The sequence below is a fragment of the Danio rerio genome, chromosome 19 (assembly GCF_049306965.1).
Source record: "Danio rerio strain Tuebingen ecotype United States chromosome 19, GRCz12tu, whole genome shotgun sequence".
Lineage (NCBI taxonomy): Eukaryota > Metazoa > Chordata > Actinopteri > Cypriniformes > Danionidae > Danio > Danio rerio.
The window spans coordinates 44,489,218-44,515,895 of NC_133194.1; the positions used below are offsets into that span (position 1 = coordinate 44,489,218).

At 34.9% G+C, this 26,678-nt stretch overlaps 2 protein-coding genes across 4 annotated transcripts in view; one reads left to right on the plus strand and one right to left on the minus strand.

Annotated features, from left to right (window-relative positions):
* trioa (trio Rho guanine nucleotide exchange factor a) overlaps nucleotides 1-26,678 on the minus strand; it is a 784,286-nt gene that overhangs the window by 429,585 nt on the left and 328,023 nt on the right. The gene's annotated exons all lie outside the window — the stretch shown is intronic.
* The window catches only part of gatad2b (GATA zinc finger domain containing 2B), an 88,583-nt gene that overhangs the window by 51,516 nt on the left and 10,389 nt on the right, over nucleotides 1-26,678 (plus strand). For 2 of the 3 annotated variants that reach the window (XR_012394639.1, XM_005159747.6), the window contains exons 2-8: nucleotides 8,799-9,152; nucleotides 13,093-13,222; nucleotides 13,319-13,450; nucleotides 18,079-18,207; nucleotides 21,109-21,279; nucleotides 24,104-24,464; nucleotides 24,669-24,871. Coding sequence is in view for 2 of the 3 variants with exons in the window: in XM_005159747.6 (XP_005159804.1) it covers nucleotides 8,800-9,152; nucleotides 13,093-13,222; nucleotides 13,319-13,450; nucleotides 18,079-18,207; nucleotides 21,109-21,279; nucleotides 24,104-24,464; nucleotides 24,669-24,871 (1,479 nt within the window). In the remaining variant the exon portion in view is untranslated. Of the gene's footprint in view, nucleotides 1-8,798; nucleotides 9,153-13,092; nucleotides 13,223-13,318; nucleotides 13,451-18,078; nucleotides 18,208-21,108; nucleotides 21,280-24,103; nucleotides 24,465-24,668; nucleotides 24,872-26,678 lie in introns of those variants that run through there. The other variant, NM_001044975.1, reaches the window with a different exon arrangement.

Genomic DNA, 26,678 nt, shown 5'->3' on the forward strand with positions numbered 1-26,678 from the left:
CTTAGGATTTTGTGGTTTCATTCATTGTAGTGTAAATTATGTTTACGGTGACTGTACTCGACTCCTGAATGGAGAGGATGTCTTCCAGACTTTATATTTAGCAGTTTTTTTTATATTAGTCTGCTGCGCTAAAGTTTTCTTTTTCTGTGTCCTATGACGGACTGACTTTACTCTAAAACTACATTCACCAACACCTCATGAAATTTAGAGATGCGCAAATACACAAACTTTTCAAAGTTTCTCAATTCTCTAAGTCTCTGACTTCAGCTGTACTCTGTTCATTGTGTAAATGTATTCTCTGCATTCTCCTCTCAACTAAGGCCCTGTCCACACAAATATGGTTGTTTTCAAAACCGCACTTTTTTTTCTGATGCAGTTTCGCTGTTTGTACACATGAAAACGCATGCTGTGTCCCAATTTGCAAACTATCCATCCTAAATAGTATTCAAAAATAGCGTTAGTATGTCCCAAACCATGGTATGTTGAAAGGAGTATGCCAATGGTTCCTGGATGGTTTACTATTTCTTGTAAATCTTCAGTGTAGGCACATCCATAACCACTAATATTGCCCACAATACATTGCACGTTGGACGTAAAATTCATTAAAACTACAAACTCGGGGGGAAAAAACGTAAACAAACTACAAACATGGCGGACATACGAGACCAACCGTCTAGTAGAGAGGCTCCAGTAATATGTTTTGAATGACTGTTAATTAAAATTTAGCCAACTGGAACATATTTAAACCGCGTATTCTGTGTTATATTTCATCTGCAAAAACAATGTGAAATTTATATCAAGATTTGTTTGGACCTTAACTTCTGAATGCTTAATTATTGACGGCAGACAAAACTAAGCAACTTAATGATCGGTTAACAGGGAAGTAGTATGTCCCAAAGCTTGCAAATTTCTTCGGTTCCACACACCCTGAAAGTATGTACTTTTTTAAAAAAGTATATACTTTTGAGTAATATATGTATGTGATTTGGGACGCAGCAGTAGGCATGGGCCGGTGTAAGATTCTGACGCTATGATGAAAATTGGATAAAAATATCACGATTTCACGGTATCACGGTATTGTGATTATTCCTCTAAAATATATTATTTTATATATTGTCTTGGTAAAAAACAAACCAAAAAAACTCATTTGAACACAATATATTTTATGTTTTGATAGGTTGAAAGTATTTTGGAGCAGTGAACTTGTCCGGCTAAATAATTCAAATGAATAATTATCTTCTGCTGTCTTCATTAGTTTTAAAAACACGGATTTTTTTTACAATTTAAAACGACTTCTTTGGATATATTTTCTGCAGGAGATACTGCTGTCCTAAAAAATGTACAAAAAAGTAAAAAATAAATAAATGAAATATTACGCATACCTAAGGAACGGTATTACAGAAAATTTAGGCGGTTTTAAAACCTTGATTTTTCCAAACCACAGTATACCTTGAAAGTATCAGGTGACTGAACCGCAACTTTCTTAAAGCTTTGACCAAGATGAAGATTTTCCAAAACTGCGGGTACAGTGTGATCAGTCATGTGGATGATACAACCGGAGTTTTAGCCTCATGATGTCAGCGTGCATGCTGTTTTCTCCTTTCTGATTGGCCAACACAGAAGACGGACACTAGGCAATTTCCGAACGTTCAGGGCAAATGCATCACATTCAGCATTGTTCAACCACTGGATGGTAATGCACCTTTTTTCTCACTTTAGCATTGATTTGTATGCAATTTGAAAATCATGAAAATGATTCTTAATTCTTGATTCTCCGTTCGGTGTAAACGCAGCTTAAGTGTCATTATCGCCCCCTGTTGGTGCCCTTAACATGCACCACGGGGTGTTTTTGCGTTGTCATGTGGATGAAATTGGGTAAAACTCATAAAGATTTATAAAACTTATAAAGTTGTAAAATTACCTGTGTATGTGTGGGCATGGCCTAAAATTACAGCAGTGAGAAAACAGCATACAAGAAAGCATCTAATAATAGTGATATGAAAGTTTTGCTTTCAAAATCCCAAAAAGAAAAAAAAGTTTAATTGAATTTTTTCCAACTTCGTAGCATGTAGTCCAGAAAGTTTGTTTTAGGGCACCGACAACATCAGTGTCATGTGTACGAAAGGCCGAAATGATATGAAACTTTTGTGGATTAAGCTAAATCTATTGTCTTGTTGATGAGGCCTTAGAATTGCATGTAACCTTTTCCTATCAAGCAGTTCTTAAGTGTTTGTTTTTGCTTGCTGACGTTTGACCTTGACTGAACAGAGCAATTGAATCTGACAGAATTGTAAAGTCTGAGCCGCTGAGCCACACATACTCAACATTACTTAATCCCGTTCCCTACACACCAGTGACAGTTTGAAAGAAAGTCTACCAGAAGCTCCTTTAGTCTCCTGAAGCAATCTTTGCGCTGGTCTGATTTTGTTTAAAAGTATGTTATGCAAGTTTGTTCCCCAATTGCGCTTGAAGTATATAGGAACCATAAAAAGCGCATTGTTAAATGTCACAGTTGGTTGTCAGTCGGTTCGTATTTACTAACAAAGTGCTTGTATGAATTTAGGGGTGACATTTGCATGCAAAAACTGACTTTGTTATTAATTCATTTTGCATTTAAGAAAAAAAAACATGTTAGGAATAGAAGGTTTTGCAAAAATCACTCCAAGTGGCCTTAAGAATGTTTCAATAAGATTTGTCAAAATATATAAAGTTAAACTCAGAAATATTAGCCCCCTGTATATTTTTCCTCAAATTAAAAAAATAAGATTTTTCAACACGTTTCTAAACATAATAGTTTTAATAACTCATTTATTTTATCTTTGCCATGATGACAGTACATAATATTTGACTAGATACTTTTCAAGGCACTAGTATTAAGCTTTAATTGACATTTAAAGGCTTAACTAGGTTAACTAGGCAGGTTAGGATAATTAGGCAAGTCATTGAATAATGATGGTTTGTTTTGTAGACTATTGAAAACAAATATAGCTAAAAGGGGCTAATAATTTTGACCTTAAATGCTTTAAAAAATTGAAAACTCTTTTCATTCTAGCTGAAATAAAACAAATAAGACTTTCTCCAGAAGAAAAAATATTATCTGACATACTGTGAAAATGTCCTGTGAAACATAATTTGGAAAATAAAAAAAATCAGAGGGCTAATAATTTTGACTTCACTTGTATTTCGTATGGTCTAAAATCTTGTTGCACATGTAAAGAGTGCATCACATGTTTGCTCATAGTGATTAAGGTTGTGCAGAAAGCCCTTATATGGAGATTCAGTTATTATGTAAATCACTAACTTTTAGACTTGTGGTTGCTCATTTAGATTACTCAATTCATTAACATTACAACAAGGCTGCGAGCAAATTAAATTATGCATACGCACGTGTTGTGAATTAGGCAGCTTTTTTTGTGAGAAATTATTCTTTGCATATTAAAAAACAAACAATCCATGCAGTTATTAGTGAATGAGAAGAGGGTGGCCATATGAAAAAATGCTTGTTTTTGTTAAGTGTCAAATAAAAGAGAAATTAATTATTATTATTATTATTTTTTGCTTGTTTCGTTTATTTGTGGGCAGCACAGTGAGTTAGTGGTTAGAACTGTCACCTCACAACAAGAAGGTAACTGGTTTGAGTCTCGGCTGGGTCAGTTGGCATTTTTGTGTGGGTTTTCTTCGTGTGCTCTGGTTTCCCTCATTGTCCAAACACATGCGCTATAGGTGAATTGAATAAACTATATTGTCTGTAGTGTTGGGCTTAAAAATACATCGTTTGATCATCGATATTGCAATGTGTATATTCGCAACAATCACATCGCAGGATGAGATTGTTTTTATAAAGATTAACAGATAAAGATATATTCAAATATTATTTAAAACATGATGAGCATGTTATTATTTCTGTAATTGAATTTGGTTACTCTCCCCAGAGAACCTTATTATTTTTGCTATGTCGTAATTACATCGATCATGCCAGTTAGGGCTGTGCGATTAAATCGAAATCGAATCCCAATCGAGATTTGAAACATTGTAATTAACTAATCACAAGAGGCTGCGAGGAAATATATTTAGCTTTAATTTCCACTGCACAGACCAAATGCGTGACTTCCGCCTATGTGATAGTCTTACTAGCCAACTGAACAAAGTTTAGCGATGAGTGTCTTGCTAAAAAGTGTTCTGTATTATTATAATTTATTAATTTTTTTGTTTAATAAGCTACGCTATCTCTAATTTGAGTTGAACTTGTTTGCAGAAAGATAAGGTCATTTTATTTGTGTTTACTGTTTGCTCTAGAGAAAAATGAGTGTTTCATTTCTGAATATTTTACCAGTTAAACTGACCGTGACGTCATCGACTTTCGCTTTAAGATTTAAAGGGCTAGCATTGCACCAGACCCCCTTAAGTGGTTTCGTTTGAAAGTGTAGAATCTAAATTTTATGCACATATGCATCACTTTGGTTTTTATTCTACTGTACAAAAGTTACTGTGCCTGATGTAGTCTAAACACAGTGAATTCTGTTTGATCAAACAAAAGAACAGTGAAATATGAAAACAATGATCGATCCCTGTGGCTTGTACAGCACCTCTCATCAGTTGGAATGCAATAACTTTTGCATAGATTATGGTGGAGACATTTTTCTTTTTTCCTATGATTACAGACATCTGCAGGAACTACCAAAATTAATTACAGCACGCTAGACCACACAGAACAGAACAGGTACACTTTAAAATTTGAGTAAAAAAAATATATATATATAAAAAGCGCCTCTTTTTTTAGGTATTTATTATAACACAGACAACATATACAGTTATTTTAAACACTTTCAATAGTGATATTTTATATATATATGTGTGTATATATATATATATATATATATATATATATATATATATATATATATATATATATATATATATATATATATATATATWTTTTTTTTTTWTATATATATATATATATATATATATATATATATATATATATATATATTTTATATTTAAATATTTGATGAAAATTCAAAGGGTTTTCTTTAAAATGATTCCAAATTTTTGCATTTACACCTCTGCATGTGGATTTGGGAAGCTTTTAAATTGGGTTAGGCAAAATCCAGGTGGAAATCCCAAAATAACAGCAGAGTTTAACTGGTTAAGAGATAATATCTTTTCAGTTTCTTTTTTTAACTAAAACACTGCATTTTAGCAGTAGGAAGCTACGATACAAATTATTGAGCTGAAGCTTGACTACAAAATTAAATCGCAAATCAAATTGAAATGGCAATATCTGTCAAAAAAAAAAAAAACGCAATTAGATGTTTTTCCTAAATTGCACAGCCCTAATGCCAGTTAATCTAAATCAATGAAATCTTTCCAAATAGAGCTGTTCAAATCATCAGATTTCATTATATTCATATTACAATATATATGGCAGCAAAACAAAACATCACAATGTCAGATTTTTCCAATATCGTGCAGCCTTACCGTGTGTATGAGTGTGTGTGTGTGAATGAGTGTGTAGGGGTGTTTCCCAATAGTAGGTAGCGGCTGGAAGGGAATCTACTGCGTATGTTGGAATAGTTAGAGGTTCATTCCGCTGTGCAGACTAAACCGAATAAAAATGAATGAATGTTTATTTGGCTTAAATTAAAAACTTATATATAATTAATTTCAAACATGTACATTGACTGTTTTCTTCTTGTTAGATATGTATTTTTATTTATTTATTTATTTTAATCTCCAAAGAAGATTTTTAACCTAATAATAATAATACCAGTGGCTGCTAATGACAAATTCTTTGGCCAGAGAAATTATTTAATACAAATATATAAGAAATTATTTAATGCAAGCTAATAATGTTAATTAATGTTCTCCTTTTTAATTTAGATTTGTAGGTGAGTTTTCCTTAAATAAAAAATAAAAATAAAATAGAAACGTAAGGAAATATATTAACCATCTGAATGTGTTGTTGTTGATCCATGAGTAAAACTCTACTCCTTCAGGGAAAAAACTATAATTAGAGATGTTTTTTAAGACTTGAATCTTCAATCGCAGTAATCTGGTGGCAGAAATATGATCCCACAAGTGGGGAAAGTGGGTCCCCTCTCAGTGACGTTGACAGCGGGAGTTTTGGGAAGCTCCGCTCAGCTGTGCGTCTGAACTCCGAATTGACTCTTGTCGTAATAAGCGCCTAATGTGAGGTAGGGAGACCCTCTCTACTAGCAGCCCAAGCAAATTTCCTCAGTCAAACCATGAAAGTTACACTGATTTGTATGTAATGATCATGTAATTTATCAATTAAGCCTGGAGAGGCCTTGGTTCTCGAGCACTGAAGTCCACAGCCTCAGCACGAGGCAGACTAATGGCTCTGTTAAGTCTGTGGGCGTGTGAGGAGTCATAGTAGATCTCTCTCTCTCACTCTCACTCCCTCTCTCTTTCGCTGTAAAAGAATAATTAAGTGATTTGCATTGGTCTCAAGCAGGGGAATTTGTACTGATTCCTACAGATTACGGCTGTTATGATACCAAAATTTCAGTAGTCAATGTCAATAGCAGAAAACGGGGACATTAAATATTTTAAGTATAGGCATGTTTCAAATTTTCAAAAGGGAAATGGTGTTTTTTTTAATATATATGAGCAATATCACACGAGTAGCAGAGTGATATGACTGTATATTGGCACTGGTGGAAGGCGTGCCGGTGGCATGAGGCCACAGGCCGAGTGCCTTAGTGTCCCACCAGTGACGATATACAGCCATATCGTACTGCTACGAGTGTGATATTGTGTTTATACAACAGTTCGACCGCATAATCATGTATATAACAAAGAAAATTAAACATGGAGTCCAAATACCCTTTTTTATGAGGAACTACTTCTGCCATACATCTGACTTCAGCCAACGTCCGATTATTGTTGTGTTTGCGATGAGGAAAAACGCTAAACACATGCGGGCATTTCTTCTGTCTTTCTTTTTTACTAAAGTCTGCTCTAACGAAAACAGGACTGAGTGCCAAAAAGTAACTCAGGGTTATACAAAGAGTGGCCAACACAAAATACATACATTCTTTAAAAGTTGATCTCAGTGATCTCGTCAATTTCTTTACATTTTTCTTCAAGCATTAAAGATAGTAGTTTACTACACACAACAGCCTGAGATGTTGTTGTTGTTGTTGTTGTTGTTTGCCATTATTGGAATATAACAGTATGTAGAGTGCGAGTGAAGTTGGAGAGGGGGATAGAATCAGAATGTCCGTGAACCAGGACTTGAACTTGGGACATCCGAAACACAATGGTGCTATATGTTGACACACTGTGCAGTTCCGCTTCAGTTATGGATATTTGGATATTGGTTCTTAAAGGGGTACCTCACAATAAAGTGAGATCTTATATAGAGTACTTTTGCATTCTTGAGGCCCGGTAGAAACTCTTTCGTGACCTGGTACTTTGAAGTTAAATGACCCTGTTGTTGGAAACCCATTGGTTTAAACTCATGTATAATCAGTTTTGCCAAAAATTTTTCCTAGCTGGATAGTCAAGCCAATAAAATTAACTTTCAACTGCTATTTCGAAAAAGAAAAAAAAATTTATAATATATATATTTATAAAATATATATTATTTTTATGTCTTGAACAAATAATAAAAATAAATAAATAATAATAATAATAATAATAATTATATATATATATATATATATATATATATATATATATATATATATATATATATTTATATATATATATATATATTTATATCAATATATATATATATATATATATATATATATGTATATATATATATATATATATATATATATATATATATATATATATATATATTGATATAAATATATATATATATATATATTGATATAAATATATATATATATATATATATAAATATATATATATATATATATATATATATATATATATATATATATATATATATATATATATATATATATATATATATATATATTTATTTATTTATTTTTTATTTATTTTTTTATTATTTGTCCAAGACATAAAAATCCAACCTGACATACAGGGGTTGGACAATGAACCTGATTTTAGAACACAATTATTCATTAGTATGGCGTAAGCCTCCTTTTGCATCCAATACAGCATCAGTTTGTTTTGGGAATGATTGATATACAAGTCCTGCACTGTGGCCAGAGGGATTTTGAGCTATTCTTCTTCTGGAATAGCGGCCAGGTCTTGTGATGCAGATGGAGGAAAATGTTTCCTGACTCTCTTCCCCAAAACACTCCTTAGTGATTCAATAATATAGTGATCGGGTGACTGTGAGAGATGTTTAACTTCATTTTTTATGTTCATCAAACCACTCTGTTGCATGTCTTGCTGTGTGTATTGGTGTATTATTATTCTAATACACGGCACTGCCTTCTGGATACAGTGTTTGAATCATTGGGTGTACATGGTGCTGCAGAATGGTTCGGTAGTCCTTGTGCAGTGACCTGGCCATCTAGCACAAGTATCGGGCCTTGGGAATGCCATGATATTGCAGCCTAAACCATCACTGATCCACCCCCATGCTTCACTCTGGGTATGCAACAGTCAGGGTGGTATGCTTCTTTGGGGCTTCTCCACACCGTAACTCTCTCGAATGTGGGAAAGTCAGTGAAGGTGGACACTTTAGAAAACAATGAATGCTTCACATTGTTCACAGCCCAATATTTACGTTTGTGGCACCATAGAAATCGATGATTATAATAAACTTTGCACCTGCCTCACTACTTTGAATGATTAAAGCTGAACTGGTGTGTGTTTTTTTCAAACAGGATGGAGCGGATGTCTGAGGAGGCGTTGAGGCTGAACCTGCTGAAGCGGGGTCTGGAGGCGCCGGATGAGCGGGAGGAGGCCAAGCGCCTTAAGATGGACGGTCACGAGGCCATGGAGAGGCTGAAGATGCTCGCCCTCCTCAAACGTAAGGATCTGGCCGCTTTGGAGGGGGCGGCTGTTGCGGCAGCCATGGCAGAGGGCAAAGGGCCCTGTGGAAGCCAGGGGCTGATGGGAGCTGTGGCCTACGAGGAGAAGATGAATGGAAGTTTGAGAGTCGGGGGCCACGGAGGTCCCAGTAAGAACGGGAAGGAAAACATAGTGGATGAGCCAGTTGACATGAGTGCCAGAAGGAGGTGAGCTTTCGGGACAAGTGCTGTGTATTTTTGTGCTGTGTTTTTCAGGAAATAAGTCACACTTGACTATGAGCCAGGTCAACACTGGAAGGTTGCATTGTTGTACAAGTCGCATTTTGTTATTACACTGCAAAAATGCTTTTCTTACTTAGCATTCTTCTTAATTTAAAACAAGAAACAAGCCAAAGTCGAAATTAAATTAGTTTTTACCTAAAACAAGCAAAGTAATCTGCCACTGGGGCCAAAAGCCTTACTTTAATGAGGGCTGTGGGCCGAAGTTGAATATACACAAACCGTGTTACGTTAAATTTGCCATGGGTAATTTCCTAATTTATTTGCTAATATTTAAAAATAACTAGAAAACATTGCTTTAAAACATATTAATTAATGATGCAGTGTCATTTTTAACCTTTTCTAATGAGCTTATTATAGTAAAAACATAATCCCATTTAGTGCTGCACGATTAATCGAAAAAAGATTGCAATTGCGATTCGACCCAGCATTTCTACGATTCTGCCAATCATATTTTCATGTTCAGGAGAGAAGCATAAAGGCGGTCGCATAGATCTTCAGGTTGTTTTATATACGTTGCTCAGTGACATGGACACCTCCAAATGGTGTTGAAAGTCACATACTGTATTTATAAGGTATTATTCCCCCAAAATTTTCATTTCTGTCTTCATGTAATGATGTATGCATGGCCACGAAATCACACGTGACGTGAGCTGCTGACTGTGAGCTGTTACCACAGAGAGGGTGGGTGCGGACTTTACTTAATTATAGACAAGCGTGTTTCTACTTTAGTAAACAGAACCTGCGTAGGCTGTGAATAACAGGTAATAAAGTTGTAAATAAGTTTCGTTTGTTGCACAGAGTGATTTATTGGGAGCCGCGCGGGATGTATGAACAGCATTTAGCAGTGAAAATGAAACCGAAAGTGCGAACATCATTTAAATAATTATATCACATTTTAGAGTTATGATTGCGACAAGCATTTACTATGTTTTTTTCTTTCATAGTGAACACAGAGTGTTGTGCATGAGAATAAATGTTTAACACTGTCAGTTTAGCTGCTGTAGGCTATATAATAATATAATATAACACAAGAGGGAATCTGATAATGACAAATGTCTGATTTTTACCAGCAGAAAAAATTATCTAATTATGTTGTCAATGACAAATGACAAGCATATGCCTCAAACATTGTAATTTAATATCAGAATTATGAATAGTTGTATTCTGATGTCATCACTTTACTGTGCATTAATGACCAGGACATATTCAAAGTCTGCTCAAGTCCACCATTCCAAGTCATTAAAGAATTTAGCATTGTAACCAACATTAGACCTACACATAATAATATTACTATTGTTTTATCATATGTTTGAGGAATAACAATAATAATATCCTACTCATATTAGTCTTTATTTTCCATCTATAGAATCAGGAGAAAATCGTGATCTTTATTTAAAGCAATAAAATCGTGATTCTCATTTTAGCCTGAATCGTGCAGCTTTAATCCCATTCATAACAAAATAGAGAGCAATGCTGAATACACTAGTCAAGCTGCTCCTGTCTTCGCGTTGATTTGCTCGCTGATGTTTTGTGCATTGTTCTCTATCTGTCATGTTGCAGTATTTACATTTTAAGTCTGATTCATTTACAGCATTTAATTTTAGTTGCTCCTCAAATAAGCAAAGAAACAAAAAGTTAAGTTTAATTGGAAATGACGATCTCTGCCAAAGGCATTTGCCCCTTATCAACTCTCTATCATTCTCCCTCTCTTTTTAGATATATTGGTGGGCCAAACCAAAGGTTACCGTGGGCCAACTTTGGCCTGTAAGCCCTGCTTTGGACACCTCTAGTCTGAACAAAATGAACTGAATTCAATTAAAAAACAAGGTTCTTTTTCTCACCCCACTGCCAGATTTGCTTGTTTTAAGTTAAAAACTGACTTAATTTTGACTTAATATTTCTGAAAACAAAACAATATTATTTTCTTGTCTAGAAAATAGGGTTGTCACGATGCTGGAATTCGATATCAATCAGTACTGAAACGTCCATTTCCTGCTAACATTTGAGTGCTGTTGAGTGGTCTTAAACCGCTGATTTGCCATTGTGTTCACGTGCTCAACAGAATTGACTGTGATTGGCCAAAAGTTCACCGAACTCACCAGTGTTTACTGTAACTACAGGTACAGGTACACTAGAGTATTTAAAAGCCACAAAGATCAGCTGGTCTGTTTATAAGCTAACATACGAGTGATCAGCTGATGAATCGACTGATCTTCACGGCTTTAAAACGCTAGTGTGACAACACTACTAAAAATGCTTCTTGACTTAAGAATGTTTAGATCATTACACTTGAAAATTGACAAAGAAAACAATTGTTTTGCCGTGTACATTTAGAAGTGATCATAAAATATCATTAAAATTCAAAACATATGTTTATAGACGTTTAGTTTTATTTCACTTTCCCTCATTCCCTCTATTGACTAGTGTAAAGCAAAGACAGACATTATTATTGCATTCATTAAAAGTTGCAGCGACTTCTGGTTCACTTAGACTTTATCATTAGTCAAAACTAAAAAGTGAATGAACTAAGCAGAAATGATGGTGCCAAACACTAAAACATACTGAAGTAATGGTTTTTGAAGGTACCGTTGGGACTCCTCTATTCAGTTTTGATTTGTTACCACAGCCTGCAGTCACAAATTTAGGAGTGAAATTTGATCTTATATTTGACAATCAGATAAGAGCTGTATTAGCTTTTTTTCAACTAAGACAATTAGCAAAAATAAAGAAATATATACTAAAACAACTGTTTGAGACTGTGATAAATGCTTTTATGACCACTCTGTTAGATTACTGTAATGCACTGTATGTGGGGAGTAACAGGTCAACTATTGCCCGTTTTGCAAATGGGGCAAAATGCTGCATCACGCCTGTTAACCGCTACTCTCAAATGTAACCACATTTCCCCAGTTTAAGAATCTTTTATTTGTTTTAAAGTTTCTAAATGGTCTTGCCCCACCTTATATCTCTGAGCTGATACACCTCTATAAACCTACTCGTTCTCTCAGGTCAGCTGATCAGCTGCTTCTGATTGTTCCAAAAACAAAGCGTAAGCTTAGTAGGGATCGTGCTTTCGCTGTGGCGGGTCCTAGACTTTGGAATTAGACATGCCTCTTCAGTGTTCTCATTTAAATCAGCTCTTAAAACTCATTTGTTTTTGTTAGCATCTGACACCTGATCTTAAAAACTGGTTATTTTAATTTTTGTCCCTACTTTGGTAGTTAAGCTTTATTTTATCATGTATTTTATAGACTATTATGCTCATTTTGTTGTATATTTTCAGTACAGCACTTTGGCTCACTTCTGTGTATTTAAAGTGCTCTATAAAGTTTGACTTGACTTGAAACACTATATAAAGCATCTATTATAATTATCAGAGTGTAACAACTTAAAGTGAAACTGAAACTAAAGGAATGTGAAATGCACTATAGAACTACTCAAATATACCTTGCTTGTTTTGTTTGCTCGATGTTAACACTGATTCAAGTCATTTTGAAAGTTTGAAAGTTGCAGCACATTTCAGAACTTTTTTTTTATTTAAGTCAAATATCAGAAAATAAATAAAAGGGATAGTTCAACCTATAATGAAACATGCCTCATCATTTTTAAACCTTTAAACCTTTCCTCTGTTGTACGCAAAGGACAATATTTTGAAGAATCTTGGTTACTATAGAAGTCAATGGATGCCAGCTACCAGCATTCTTCAAAATATCTTCTTTTGTGTTTAACGGAAAAAAGAAAATCCAATAGGTTTTGATTGAGTAAAGAGTGAATAAACAAAAGACGGAATATTTAATTTTGGAGTCAAAAGTTGTTAACTAACCTTTATTTAAAAAAAAGCTCACTCTGATTTTGAATTTCACAGCGAAATGGTCAGAGAGCGACGCACTCCGTCACCAGACGTCATCATTTTATCAGACAACGAGGCGTCCAGCCCACGAAGCACACCTCATCCTGAGGAGAAACAGCACCAGGCCAACCTAGAGATGTTTAAGGTACAGTGTCCCATGGAGGAATCTATTTTCTCAGTTGTTTAATCACCCTTAAGTTTTTAAATGTGTTAGATGAACCTCTGTGTGTTTGTTCTGCAGGGGAAAACCGGCGAGGAGCGGCAGCAGATGATCAAAGCTCTCCGAGAGGAGCTCCGGCTGGAGGAGGCCAAGCTGGTGCTCCTGAAGAAACTCAGACAGAGCCAAATGCAGAAGGAGAACGTGGTGCAAAAGGTCAGAGAAATACTCTGTATAACCTGTACTGCCTTTTACACAACAGTCAGGGCTTAGTAGTGCTGGGGCTGGATTCACCAAACATTATTAATGTACAAGAAATCAAAACTAACCGGATGATTTTGTCAGCTCACATTGATAATTTTGTGGTTACCAGACATGAACATTGAGCATGCCTGGGGTAAGAATAAGATGGAGGAGGCATTGAAGATGAATCCAAAGAATCTTGATGAACGCAAAAATTATTTCTTTGGCATTCCAAATGACTTTATTAATAAGTGATTTGAGTCATTGTAGAGATGTATGGATGCAGTCCTCCAAGCTCATGGGAGTCAAACACAGTATTCATTCTTTCTCCATTGCAGCATGACATTCTATACTGGACATTGTTTCTGTTTAGTGACAAGACTTTTGTCTGAGCAAAGTTAGACCTTACTGTCCTAATTAAAAATTAAACGTCAAGGCATGATCATATTTTATTTTGGTAAAATAAGCATAATTTAGAGCTAGTGGGTCGCACAGCGAAGAAAGGTGGGTCGTGCAACGTCACTTTGTTGCAGCTATATTTACGTTGCGGTGAGTCAAAACCAGTACGAGCAAACAACTCTTTAGAGACTATTCTGTTTTTCAAATGAACCATTTAGGTTCAAACACATGAACTGAAACAGTCCAATAGTATCTGGATGCAGCCTTTATGATGCAAGCTGAGACTGCATCACTCAGCGATGCAATGTCAGACACAATGCACTCAAATGGAGCTAGTGACGTCACTGTGACGGGTAGGATTAGGGGTGGGGTTAGGCATTGGATGCAGCCCAGATTGCACTGCACCACGTCTGCAGCCAGACCCCTCTCAAACAGTCTGGATTAGCATTCATTGAATGACTGAGTCAGATTCATTTGTGTTTAACTGTCAGGTGTCCGTCAATAGCGTGCAGCATTCATGAACGCAGCCGCAAAGTGTTTGGCAAAATGGGAAAGTTTTTAACACTAAAGGCGTCGCAGACTTCTGATACGTCTTCAGATCAAACCAAATCTAAAAAGAAGCCACACAGAAAATATGATCAGTCCCACCTCGATCGTAGTTTTATTGCCGGCAGAGGTCCAGAGGCAGAGGAAGTCCTGCTTTGTCTTTTATGCTTAGAAAAGCTTGCAAGTGCTAGCATGAAAACCTTAACACTTAAACGGCACCTGACACAAAACATTCTGCATATGTCAACAAAGGTTGATCATATTCTCTTCTAAAAAAAAAAGAAGAGTATCTTCATCAACAAAAAAAGGATCACAATTACAGCCAGCCTCCCACAAAAAGCACTTCGAGCCTCCTTTTGTGCATATCGAATCGCTTAATCCAAAAAGCCACACACCATATATTTTGGACTGCTTTGAATGGACACATTTTTTACCCATTTTTCCATATTAAAATGTTATGGGGGTAGGCTTAGGCGGTATCCAAATTTTGATACCGGCAAACCTCCTCCCTATTTTACCTTGGTAGCCGGTATCACCGCGCATGATAAAAAAATGATGTAAGGCTCAGACAGCGTCACCAAACTTGACTTGTGCCTAAACTATTCAGAAACTGAATACCGTATATGAGACCTTAGGTTCGCCGTCACCTGTGTGTCTTGTTTGTATCAGAGATTTGAGCAGGATGCTCTCTCTCATTTACACACACACACACACACACACACACACACACACACACACACACACACACACACACAGATGCTCTCTCTCATTTACACACACACACACACACACAGAGACAGAGACAGCACCAAGTGTCGCATAGCACCGTGCGCTCTCTCTCTCTCTCTTATTCACACACACACACACACAAAGAGCAACACACAGCACCACGCACTCTCTCATTCACACACACATAAACAACATCCACGCGTGCTCGGGGGCGATATTGTTAGACTGCGCGCCCGCTCCCTTTCAAATTACACTAGTTACCAACTGCTCCTGTGATTTATTTGGAAATTTATTTCCGCACCGCAAGAAATCTGGTCGGATCCTGTGGCTCCCACGGTACACCAGCAGGAATGCAGAACTCTCGTATTTACCGCGTCTCCCTTCTCATTCTGAAAAACTGCCAAACTGCTGGTCACTTGGTGCCTGACTCGCCATCTTACCTCACCTCTCTCTCTCTCTCTCTCTCCTCCACACTGTCCCGTGATGACAATCACGCATACGCGTTTGTAGGCTTTAAATAAATAATATTTATTATTTATTACTTGTCTCCTATTGAAGTGCATTGTTTTTTATGACGGTATAGCGGTATTAAAACTGACACCGTTGCTATTTTTAGATCCCACGGTATACCATATTACCGTATTACCGCCCAAGCCTAATGGTTGCTTAGGTGGGTCCCGAAATGAAAAAGTTTTGCAACCCCTGATGTAGAGGCCTTTGCCTTTCATATAAGCCACTTCTGATGGCAAACGATCAACTAGAAATCAAGTTATTATATGTTGTTCCTAAAACTTGGCTAGGTGACAAGACCTTTGTGTCATGAAAATAGTCATAGAAGCAAGCATTTTCAAAATATCGGGAGAGTAAATGATGACAAATTAACATTTTTGAGTGAACTAAACCAAGTTTTGCTTCATTACATCAGTGATTCTGACATTTACACTTCCACTTTTTGCTGAAATCAGCCTAAGCATGGCTTTCTTATAGTCTGCATATTATATCAGAACTGTATAAAACACTTCAGCATCCTAAAAAAACAAAAACCATCAGCAGTGAGTGAATGTCGCAGTGTTGTATGCTGTGAATCCTCCAGTATTGTACACTGCAGCTCCTCTGTACAGCGTGTTCACCTTCACCGTTTTAGCACCTAGTGAAATATCCTGCCCTCATGTCCAGCTGAGTGTTATATTAATGGCAGGGAAATTTGTGGAGGTAAATCGTACTATTGTTGAGAGGACGGTAGTTGCTGGCGGGGGTGAAATAGGGTAACGGGTTGATACCGTATCGCAGCTCTGTGTAATGTTTGTCCAGCACTCTGGCCTTCAGATTGTTTTGTCTTTTGCTTGTGAACTCGGTGTCTGTCTCGATGCAGGAACCAGCCATAAACACTCACTCGCGTCTGACACTCTAGTGCAACAACTCACAACCTTTCTTGTGTTTCAACTTGAAGATGAACATTTGATTTCGTTAGATTTGAGAGGATGCTAACAAGTATCAAAATGCATTGAGATTAATATGCAATAGATCTTTTTGTATCAGTTATTGAAAATATATGCATGTCCATGTTAGCCTTGATCCATTTAATAATATTAATTACTTAAACGCATCAACTCAGTGTTTTCTTGCTCTTTAGCTCAATTGTTTTAGATTTGGTAGAAGGGAATACTGACAAGAGCCAAAATGCATTGAGATGTTGTAATGTAAAAATCTATATTGTATTACATTAGAATTGTTTTTACGTTTTAAATGATTGTTGTTGCATAAATTATAAATATTATTATTATAATAAATTATAATTATTTATATGAAATATTTATATTTTAGTTTTTTTAATGTTTTTTTGCATTTAATTCCTTAAATTTTTATTGTTTATTATAATTTTAATTATAATTCAATATTTTTTAATGTTAATTTATATTGTATTTGAGTTTTTACATTTTAAATGATTGTTATTATGTTAATTCACTGTTTGAGATTTGGAGATTAATAATAGTGGTCATGTTTTTATTATTTGATTGTTGTATAAATAACACTGACACTTGTTCAGCCGGTTATAATATTTAGGGCCGCACAGTATACAATTTAGGAATTAAAGTCCCATTGTATTTTATTTTTCCCATTAGTATTTCATTTTATTGTAATTTTATTTGTGTTTTGTATTTTTATTTTTTTATTATTTTTTTTAGTATTTTATTCTATATTTATTTAATTTTGTTTAATATTTTATTTTTAATTCATTTTTTTTTTTTTTATTTACTATTTTATTGTAATTATTTTTCTTTTAATTATTTTAGTTTTATTTTTCAGTATTTTATTTAATTTTTATTTGTATTTAGTATTTTTTAGCATTTTATCATCATTTTATTTTTATTTAGTATTTTTTATTTTATTTAGTATTTTATTATTTTATTGTTATTTATTTTTATTTATTTACTTTTTTATTGTATTTTTTATTTTTATTTATTTATGCAATGCTTCTGTATATATAATATAGAATCCAGATCAGTAAGTGAGTTTTTACTCCTTCTCTCTGTCATCTCTGAAATGCCTTAGCATGTAAAATACCACAGTCCATGAATATGCAGATATTTTGCTTGCTATGTTTTATGCATAAAATCCCTCTTCTACTTGTCAGATATCCTTGAAATAAGTGTGCAATGCAAAAAAGCCAATGAGTTTGAGACCGAACTACCTGTTTGTTGAACAATGGAATATGAGGAAATGTCTGCTTGCACAACTCCCCCAAAATAATCAGTAAAATCTTAAACAGCACCTATTTTTATACTTCCAATTGGTGGAAATCACACATATGAGGTTCCTCTAATGCGTTTTTTTAAGCTGCATTGAAACACTTTGCAAAAAAATAAAAAAAATGTAATCATACACAGGCGCTGCACAGGTTTTGACCTCTACTCTTCTTTTTGCAGGTGCCGGTGGTCCAGAATGCCCCATCGTCAGTGCAGCCGTCACCCATGCACAGCTCTCAGGGGCTAGGGAAGCTCCCCGTGCGGCCCGGCATGCACTCGTCTGAGCCTCAGAACCTGCGCACTGCACAGGTGTGTATGTGTGTGTGTTGATGTTCTTCACATTCAAAAAAAACACAGATAAAAGATATCATAATGTTGTCAAAAGCATCACATTTGTGATATATATATCAATGCTAAAATATTTGGAACTATTCGCTTAAGTGTGACTTAATGCGAAGGTGCTTCCGGGTCCAAGCCTTCTATGAAACTGAATGGGGAGACTCATCAAATGGTAATACTAAACATTTACAAAGCGCTGTAATACTTTCGAAAATCACGATCGCAATATATATATATATATATATATATATATATATATATATATATATATATATATATCAGGACATATAGATATCATATACATATTTATATCCATCCATGCCTAATATCCAATGGCCAGAAAGTAATTAATCTTTTATAAATAGTTAAAATTTTGGTATTTGTGATGCAGCAAGTCCAGAGACGACGTGTACACTATAATTTCATATAAAATTCACTTTAATGTGTGATAGGACTAAAAAGTGTTCATAAACTAATACGTCATGACTTAACAAGCGGATATTAGGGCTGCACGATGTTGAAAAAATCTGCATTATGAATACAATTTTGGCAGAATAGCTCTATTTGAGTCGGCGCCAGTAGTGTAGTGGTTAGTGCCTCGACACATGCACTCCGGTGCTCACGGCGACCCAATTTCGATTCCCGCCTCATGGTCCTATGCCGATCCTTCCCCTCTCTCTGCTCCCCATGCTTTCCTGTCAATTATCTTTACTGTCCTATCTATTAAAGATGAAAACCCCGAAAAAATAATTATAAAAAAAAAAGAATATCTCCATTTGGGATAAAATCCTTAACTTTGTTTGGAATAATCTTGTAGAGGAGTGAAAAAAATGCAAGAATAAATTAATAAGATAGAGCAAAGATAAAAGTGAAATAAGTAGTCAGATATTCAGATACAGTGATACAATATTATTATTAGGGTTGGGCTGATAGACATGGCTATCGTTCACCGCCGATGGCCAATAAACAACACGATGCTGAGCCGGCATCGCCAATCCTCCGCTCGCCCCGTCGCAAACCTGCTCACGAAAACAGCACACTCAAGCCCCGTTTACACTAATACGTCTTAGTATTAAAATAACATTTTAGAACGAAAATGATCCGCATCTACACCTTGTTTTGCATAGCATTTCTGAACAGCCCTCCTTCCGCTGAAAATGCACATCACGTGACCACACACACAAACAGACACAGTCACACACTGTCACAGTCATACGCTCCTCTGAGCTCCAGAGAGCAGTGAAAGTTGCACAGTTTATCAAGCATGTACCGCTAGATCGCGTCTCACTACAGTTGTTAAACGTGATATTCAGACATTCCAAGTCTCCCGGAAGTTCCAGGGGTCTCTATGCAATTGCGGGACTCATAATGGCCACAAACGAGTGATAATCTCCCGTAAATTGTGCGTCTACCTCCCGGTCCTCAAATAAGTCGCGCACCCTTCTCATCACCGGATCCCTCCTCGCTCTTCAGAAACAGATATAAAAAACACGACACAAAGGTAATTTGATAAAAAAAAAAATAACAACAATATTATTACGTTACAGCTTAAATAAACTTTATAATGCAAAAACAACATAACGCACACATTAATACAGCTGTTTTAGGTCAGTTAAATCAGTTGACTGTTAAAATTCTAATTTTTAACCCAACTGGTTGAGTTATTAAATAAATAACCAAATAAAGGTTAAAAATAACCCAACAAAGCACCAAATATTTGACGCAACTAGTTAAGTTATTGATAAATTACCTAATTTAGAGTAAAAATGACACAACAAAGCACCAAATATGTTTAACTCAAACATTGGGTTAAATAAATAACTCAACCTTTTTTTACAGTGTAGTTAACCTAGTTAAGCCTTTAAATGTCACTTTAAGCCAGGAAGCTCAATCCTGTTTCTGGAGATCTAGCTTCCTGTACAGTTTAGCTCCTACCCTGATCACCCACCTGAACCAATTAATTAGGACCTGAAATCCACTTGATAATTACAGACAGGTGTGTTTGATAAGGGTTGCAACTGAAATCTGCCGGAAGGTAGATCTACAGGAACAGGATTGGCCACCCCTGCTTTAAGCTGTATAGAAGTGTCTTGAAAAATATCTAGTCAAATATTATTTACTGTCATCATGGCAAAGAAAAAAAAAAATCGGTTATTAGAGATGAGCTATTTAAACTATAGTTTAGAAATGTGTTAAATCTTCCAGTAAACAGAAAATGGGGGGATAATAAACAGTTGGCTAATAATTCAGGGGGGCTAATAATTCTGACTTCAACTGTACAAACAATGGAGGTGGATGGTTACAGGTTCCCAGCTTTCTTCAAAATATCTCCTATTGTGTTCATGAGTAAAATGAACCTATAAAGGATTAAAACAACATAAAGGAACGCAAATATTGAGTAAATCTCCATTTTTGGGGTGAATGATCCCTTTAACATTAAGTCATGTTTGTGCTTTTATGACAAACAAAGACGTAAATATCAATTCGAATGAATCCTGTAGCAATTTTTCACCTCGGTATCCCAAATCTATGCATTTAAAGGTGCATCATGAAAGCCAGTATGGTGACAACACTAGAATATTGTGATTTCTCCAGCGAGCACAATTACATTTCCAGCACACAAACGCTCCTCATTAAGAACATGCCAGAGCCTGCTGCTTGTTGCCATGGGAGCAGCACCTTAAGATCAGCATAACCGTATAGATTGGTAGCAGTTACCATTTTTAATAAGGGTCCATCTGTTGAGTACAAACAAAGAATTTGATGTCAACAATGTGCAGTCTGATCGACGGCGTCTGCTGACATCTAGTGGCCATACTGTGTATTGCACGTTTATTAATAGCTCTGAATGTGTGTGTTTTTTCCCTTTAGGGCCACACAGTAATCAGGTCTGCTGCCAACGCATCTTTGCCCCCCATGATGATGTCACAGCGGGTTATCGCACCCAATCCTGCCCAGCTTCAGGGTCAGAGATTGCCCTCCAAGCCTGGCATGGGCCGCTCCTCCACAGGTGGTCTGGGTAATGCAGTGAGTTATCAGCAGGTACGGCCGAACTGTTAAGCTCATGTGCATTAGTCCTGATTTGTTTTTGGGGTATTTTTGTTCCTGGGATTTATTGACATTGGACTTTTCAAAAGATTATGCAGTGTGCACAGCTTAGTTTTTTTCTAAAGGTCATAATCTGTTCTGGGAGTTGCTGTGCCACTTTTGTGCTTTGTTACATACTTAGTTTTAAATTATTGAACTAAAGCTGGATGTTTTTATTTTTATTTTATTTTTTTAGACTTTTACAAAATATATACAGGTACATTGAAAGGTTTATTTGTTAAAATTTTGTTGTTTTTGTAGTGTAAACACATTAAACCAAAAGCATTAGTGTAATATTTATAATGATTCTGTTTCAAATAAAAGGTGTTCTTTTAAATGTATTATTCAAACAATTATACATGTATGAATGTATATTATTCAGTTTTGTCATCCCCAAAATAAATTGCATTAAATTCATTCCACAATATTACTATATTTAAATAGTTTTTACACAATTTTAGATAAATAAAACTAAATAAAAATGTAAATAATTAAATTTATATTTTTTATATATACACAAATTCATAAATTTGATATATATATATATATATATATATATGTATATATATATATATGTGTGTGTGTGTGTGTGTGTGTGTGTGTGTGTGTGTGTGTGTGTATAAATAAATATATATATATATATATATATATATATATATATATATATATATATATAAATATATATATATATAAATATATATATATATAAATATATATATATATATAATATATATATATATATATATATATAAATATATATATATATATATATATATATATATATATATATATATATATATATATATATATATATATACATATATATATATATACAGAGTGCTCAGTGTAAATTGAGTACAGCCCATCTTGAAAATAAATATTTGTATCCATTTCTCAGTGAATATAGGCAATGTATTTTGGTGCGTTCAAACAAAACAGATTTATTAAACAGATATTTTATTAAAATAATATTTTAGTCATCAAACATATTTAGAAATTGAAAGATAATACAATACATTCAAGTAAAATATTGCACAAAGTTACAACCAGCAAAATTTCAACTAAATTTTTGTTTTTTGCTTCTCTTGATTTTTCATCTTTTTAAAATTTGTATTTAATGTTTTTTTCCCCAACATATAAATTTGGCTGTACTAGTTTTTGGACCAATATCATGAGTTATTTTGTTAGATAAGCTCCAGATTTGGCTTCAGTACTGACTAATCTAATGTATATGCACCAATATAATATTGTATATCTTCCTATCAAAAATATGAATTTAAAAGAGAGATTTGTGAGGGGTGTACTTATGTATGCTGAGCACTATATATATATATATATATATATATATATATATATATATATATATATATATTCTTTATATATCATTTATAAGTAATGTATAATATATCATTTCAGCAATGATATCACAATGCGTGCATACACAATATTCACATCACAAGATACTGTATGCAATGTTTAGTCTGAATTACAGTTGACCAGGAGCTTCAGAACATGTGAATTGTAGAGTCAAATATCTACAAATATCCACTTGTCTTCAAAGCGAACACAAGATTATTTTACTTGCCCTGATGGCAGATCATTTTGCTTGTTTTAAGAAAAAACTCTTAATTTTGAATTATTTCTTCGGACAATGAAAATAATTCAGTATTTTGATATTTAGAATAGAAACAAGATAAAGCAAATTAAGAAAAGCTTTTTTTGCCACCTTATTACTGTACCTGAGTAATGTTAGACTCTTCAGAAAACTGCTAAACAGAGCTATTCATCTCATGAAACTGTATTCATATTGCGATATTTATCACAGAAAAATAAAGCATTGCAATATCAGATTATGTATCTATTTATTTATTTATTTATTTATTTATCTATCTATCTATCTATCTATCTATCTATCTAATCTATCTATCTATGTCATTTATATTAATCTTTTCTATTTTTTATAAGATGATATAAGATAATGACAATATTATATTTGTGAGTAATGCGTATATATTAGATTAGTCAGTACTGAAGCCAAATCTGCAGCCAATCTACAGTAATCTAACCTGGTGTAACAGTCCAAAAATTGGTACATCTAAACTGATATGTTAGGGGAAAATATTGAATAAAATTTTTAAAAAGAGAAAATATTAAATTTATTTGGAATTTCATAGTTTGTATTTTTTTTAAACATTTCACTTAAAATGAATAATAAAAAATATGTATTAAAACAAATGTATCATCTTTCTATTTTTAAATACGTTCGCTGAAATTTTTTAAGATAAAATATATCTGTTTATCTGTTTTATTCAAATTTATTAGGTATTTTCACTAAAAGTAGTAGAAATAATTTAAAAATATTCATTTTTGCCGAGCACTGTACATACTTAAATACTTAATTGTATTTTACTGTAACATTTTAATGCATATATAAAGTGTGATGTAGGCACTTTTATTCAAACACACAGTCTGACAAAAGCGAATCCCAGGACTGATTTAGACATCCGCTGCTGCTGCTGAGGTTTAAATCTGGCTTTTAAAATATCTCCTCCTTAGGCCGATGCGTTAAACAAGCCAACTGGAACGGCCCTTAACTTAATAGCCAAATAAAATACCTGCATTAAAATCACAGCAATATTCATAGTGTTGTTTAGTTTTATATCGCCAACAAAATCATATTGAATATGCCATACGTGTGATATATATCACTCAGCAGCGATATGAATCATTGATAAAACAGGGTTATGATGGTTTGCTCTTTTTGTTTTGTGTAACACAGGCTGCCAGCCAGCAGGTGGGGGTCTCGCAGCGCTCCGGCTCGTCCTCTGCCATCTACATGAATCTGGCACACATGCAGGCGGCAGGAGCAGCTGGCGTCGGGGTGGGCGTCAGCGGGGTTGGTGCCGTTAGCCCCTCCACCCTTTCCAGCGCCTCCAGCGTGGCTTCTCTGAACGACCAGGCCAGTAGCCAAGCGGCTGCTAAACTTGCCCTGCGCAAACAGCTGGAGAAGACCCTGCTGGAGATCCCTCCACCCAAACCTCCAGCGCCCCTGCTGCACTTCCTGCCATCCGCCGCTAACTCCGAGTTCATCTACATGGTGGGCCTGGAGGAGGTGGTGCAGAGCGTCATTGATAGTCAGGGTAAGAAACACTTTCAGGGTGTCCACGGAGTCTTAAAATGTCTTAAATTTCAAAAAATCTAATTAAAAAGTCTTAAATTTACTGAAATATTGTCTTGTCAGTCTTAAATTCTTCTTAAACGGGTCCTAATTTTTAAAAGATGTAATTGCAGTGCCAGTTCACAGGTCATTTTCACTGAACACCTCTTTTTTTTCTGCTCTTCAGGTAAAATGCGGGGGTCACTGCCACACGTGGAGCCGTTCTTCTGTGCCCAGTGCAGGACTGACTTCACCCCTCACTGGAAGCAGGAGAAAAGTGGCCGCATCCTCTGTGAGCAGTGCATGACGTCCAATCAGAAGAAGGCCTTGAAGGCCGAGCACACCAACAGGCTGAAAAACGCTTTCGTTAAGGCTCTGCAGCAAGAACAGGTCAGTAGATGTCCGTGTATTCATTTTACACCGTGTTGTAGAGTGAACATGACTTCACCTTTGACATCTTTGTTGATTGAGGAACTATATTACAATGAACTTTCAGACTTGAGGGACCTGCATGTTCACAATGTCTTCTTCTGTTGTTGTTATTTCTTTCTGATAATAAATTAGAGATTTTTGGGATTATAAAAAGTTTAGCACGTTAATTTTCAATGGGATGTTGTTCCAGGATAAACAAAAAAAGTCTTGGGTTTTATGGTCTTGAAACTAAGTTTCAGTAGTTAATGTAGTGAATGTAGTGTATAAATAGGTGTATAGGTGAATATATAGGTATGGGTACATAGGTATTCTCAATATAGGTTTCAATACTGCACCTCAAACTATATGGCACGCTGCTGTTTTTGTTAAATAAAAACCTTTTAAAAATTATTTTGGATTTTTTTTTTAAAAAGCTGAATGAAAAAATTAAATTATTATATGATAGCTTAACTAAATTTGTTTTGTTAACACTTTTCATTTATTCACGTAGCAGTCATTTTGTCTTACAATTAAGAAGGCTTTCAGTCATTCAACAAAGGAAACAAACAAAAATAAGTGCTAATTACACAAACGAACTATTAGTACTCCGGGTAAGTTTTTTTTTTTTTGTAGAGAAGAATGTTTCTGCAAGTGGTTTGCCAAGCACACTCACCTGTGTGAATATCAATTCATAAGTGCACTTTATTATTTAACATATGAAGTGATTGGTGCAAATGTGCAAAACTAGTCCAAGTGTGGGTTGACATGACAAGCCCACTCTTTACAATTTGTTAAAAAAAAGTTCTCCAAGATAATAATGAACAGTTGTGTTTTTATTAGGTAACTTTAAGAAATTCTAACTATAACAAATTTTTGAAAACCGCATTCAGTGTAAGTTTTTGAATAGGACACTAGGGTTGGGCGATGTTGACCAATTTTCATTGTACGATGTCTAGTGTGAAACATCGTGATGGACGATGGCATAGTCGTCATAGGCGGCGGTGAATTAATTATTTATGAGTAATTAATTTATTTATAACTTATATTTTTAGCCTAGTTTCAACTACCTGACCCACATAGTCTTTGTTTTCCCAAAACCAAATCATAAATAGATAAAGATAAGTTACACACAAATTACCACCTGTCAATCACTTTTTCTTCAGGACTCTGGCAGGAATAGGCTAGGCTAGAGTGATCTGTGTCATCATAATGGCGTTGACAAACTTGGGTGGCAAAATAGGTGCACAACCAACAGTATCTGAGGTTTTCACTAAAATTACTAAGTACAAGCAGAAATGCTAGGTGAATACCAGTATGGGCGTAAATCATTTTCATTCTAAAATGCCATATTAAAACTAAGACGAATTGGTGTAAACGAGGCCTAATTGTGTGTTTTTTGCGAGCGGGGGGCTGCTGCTGATGAAGGCGGGGTGGAGGATAGGGATGCCGGCTCAACATAGTGATGTCAATCGGTCATCTGCAATGGAATATGACATGGTCAATCGACCCAACCCTATAGGATACTATTATCATATCCTATTAAATAATAACAAAAGTTTACTTGTAAAAAAAAAACTGGCATCATGTGCATATATCCTGCGTTCATTCTTGACTACAACCAAAACAACAAAAACTAAAAGCGTTAGTTTGCAGTGAGACAAACGATATGCAAAATATAGTGTGGTCATTTTGACAGACAAAAATGAGAAAGAAAACGTTGCCTTTTAGTTATCTTGGACAGATAAACATCAGTTTATAAAATGTACATCAAACACTGAACTTTTCC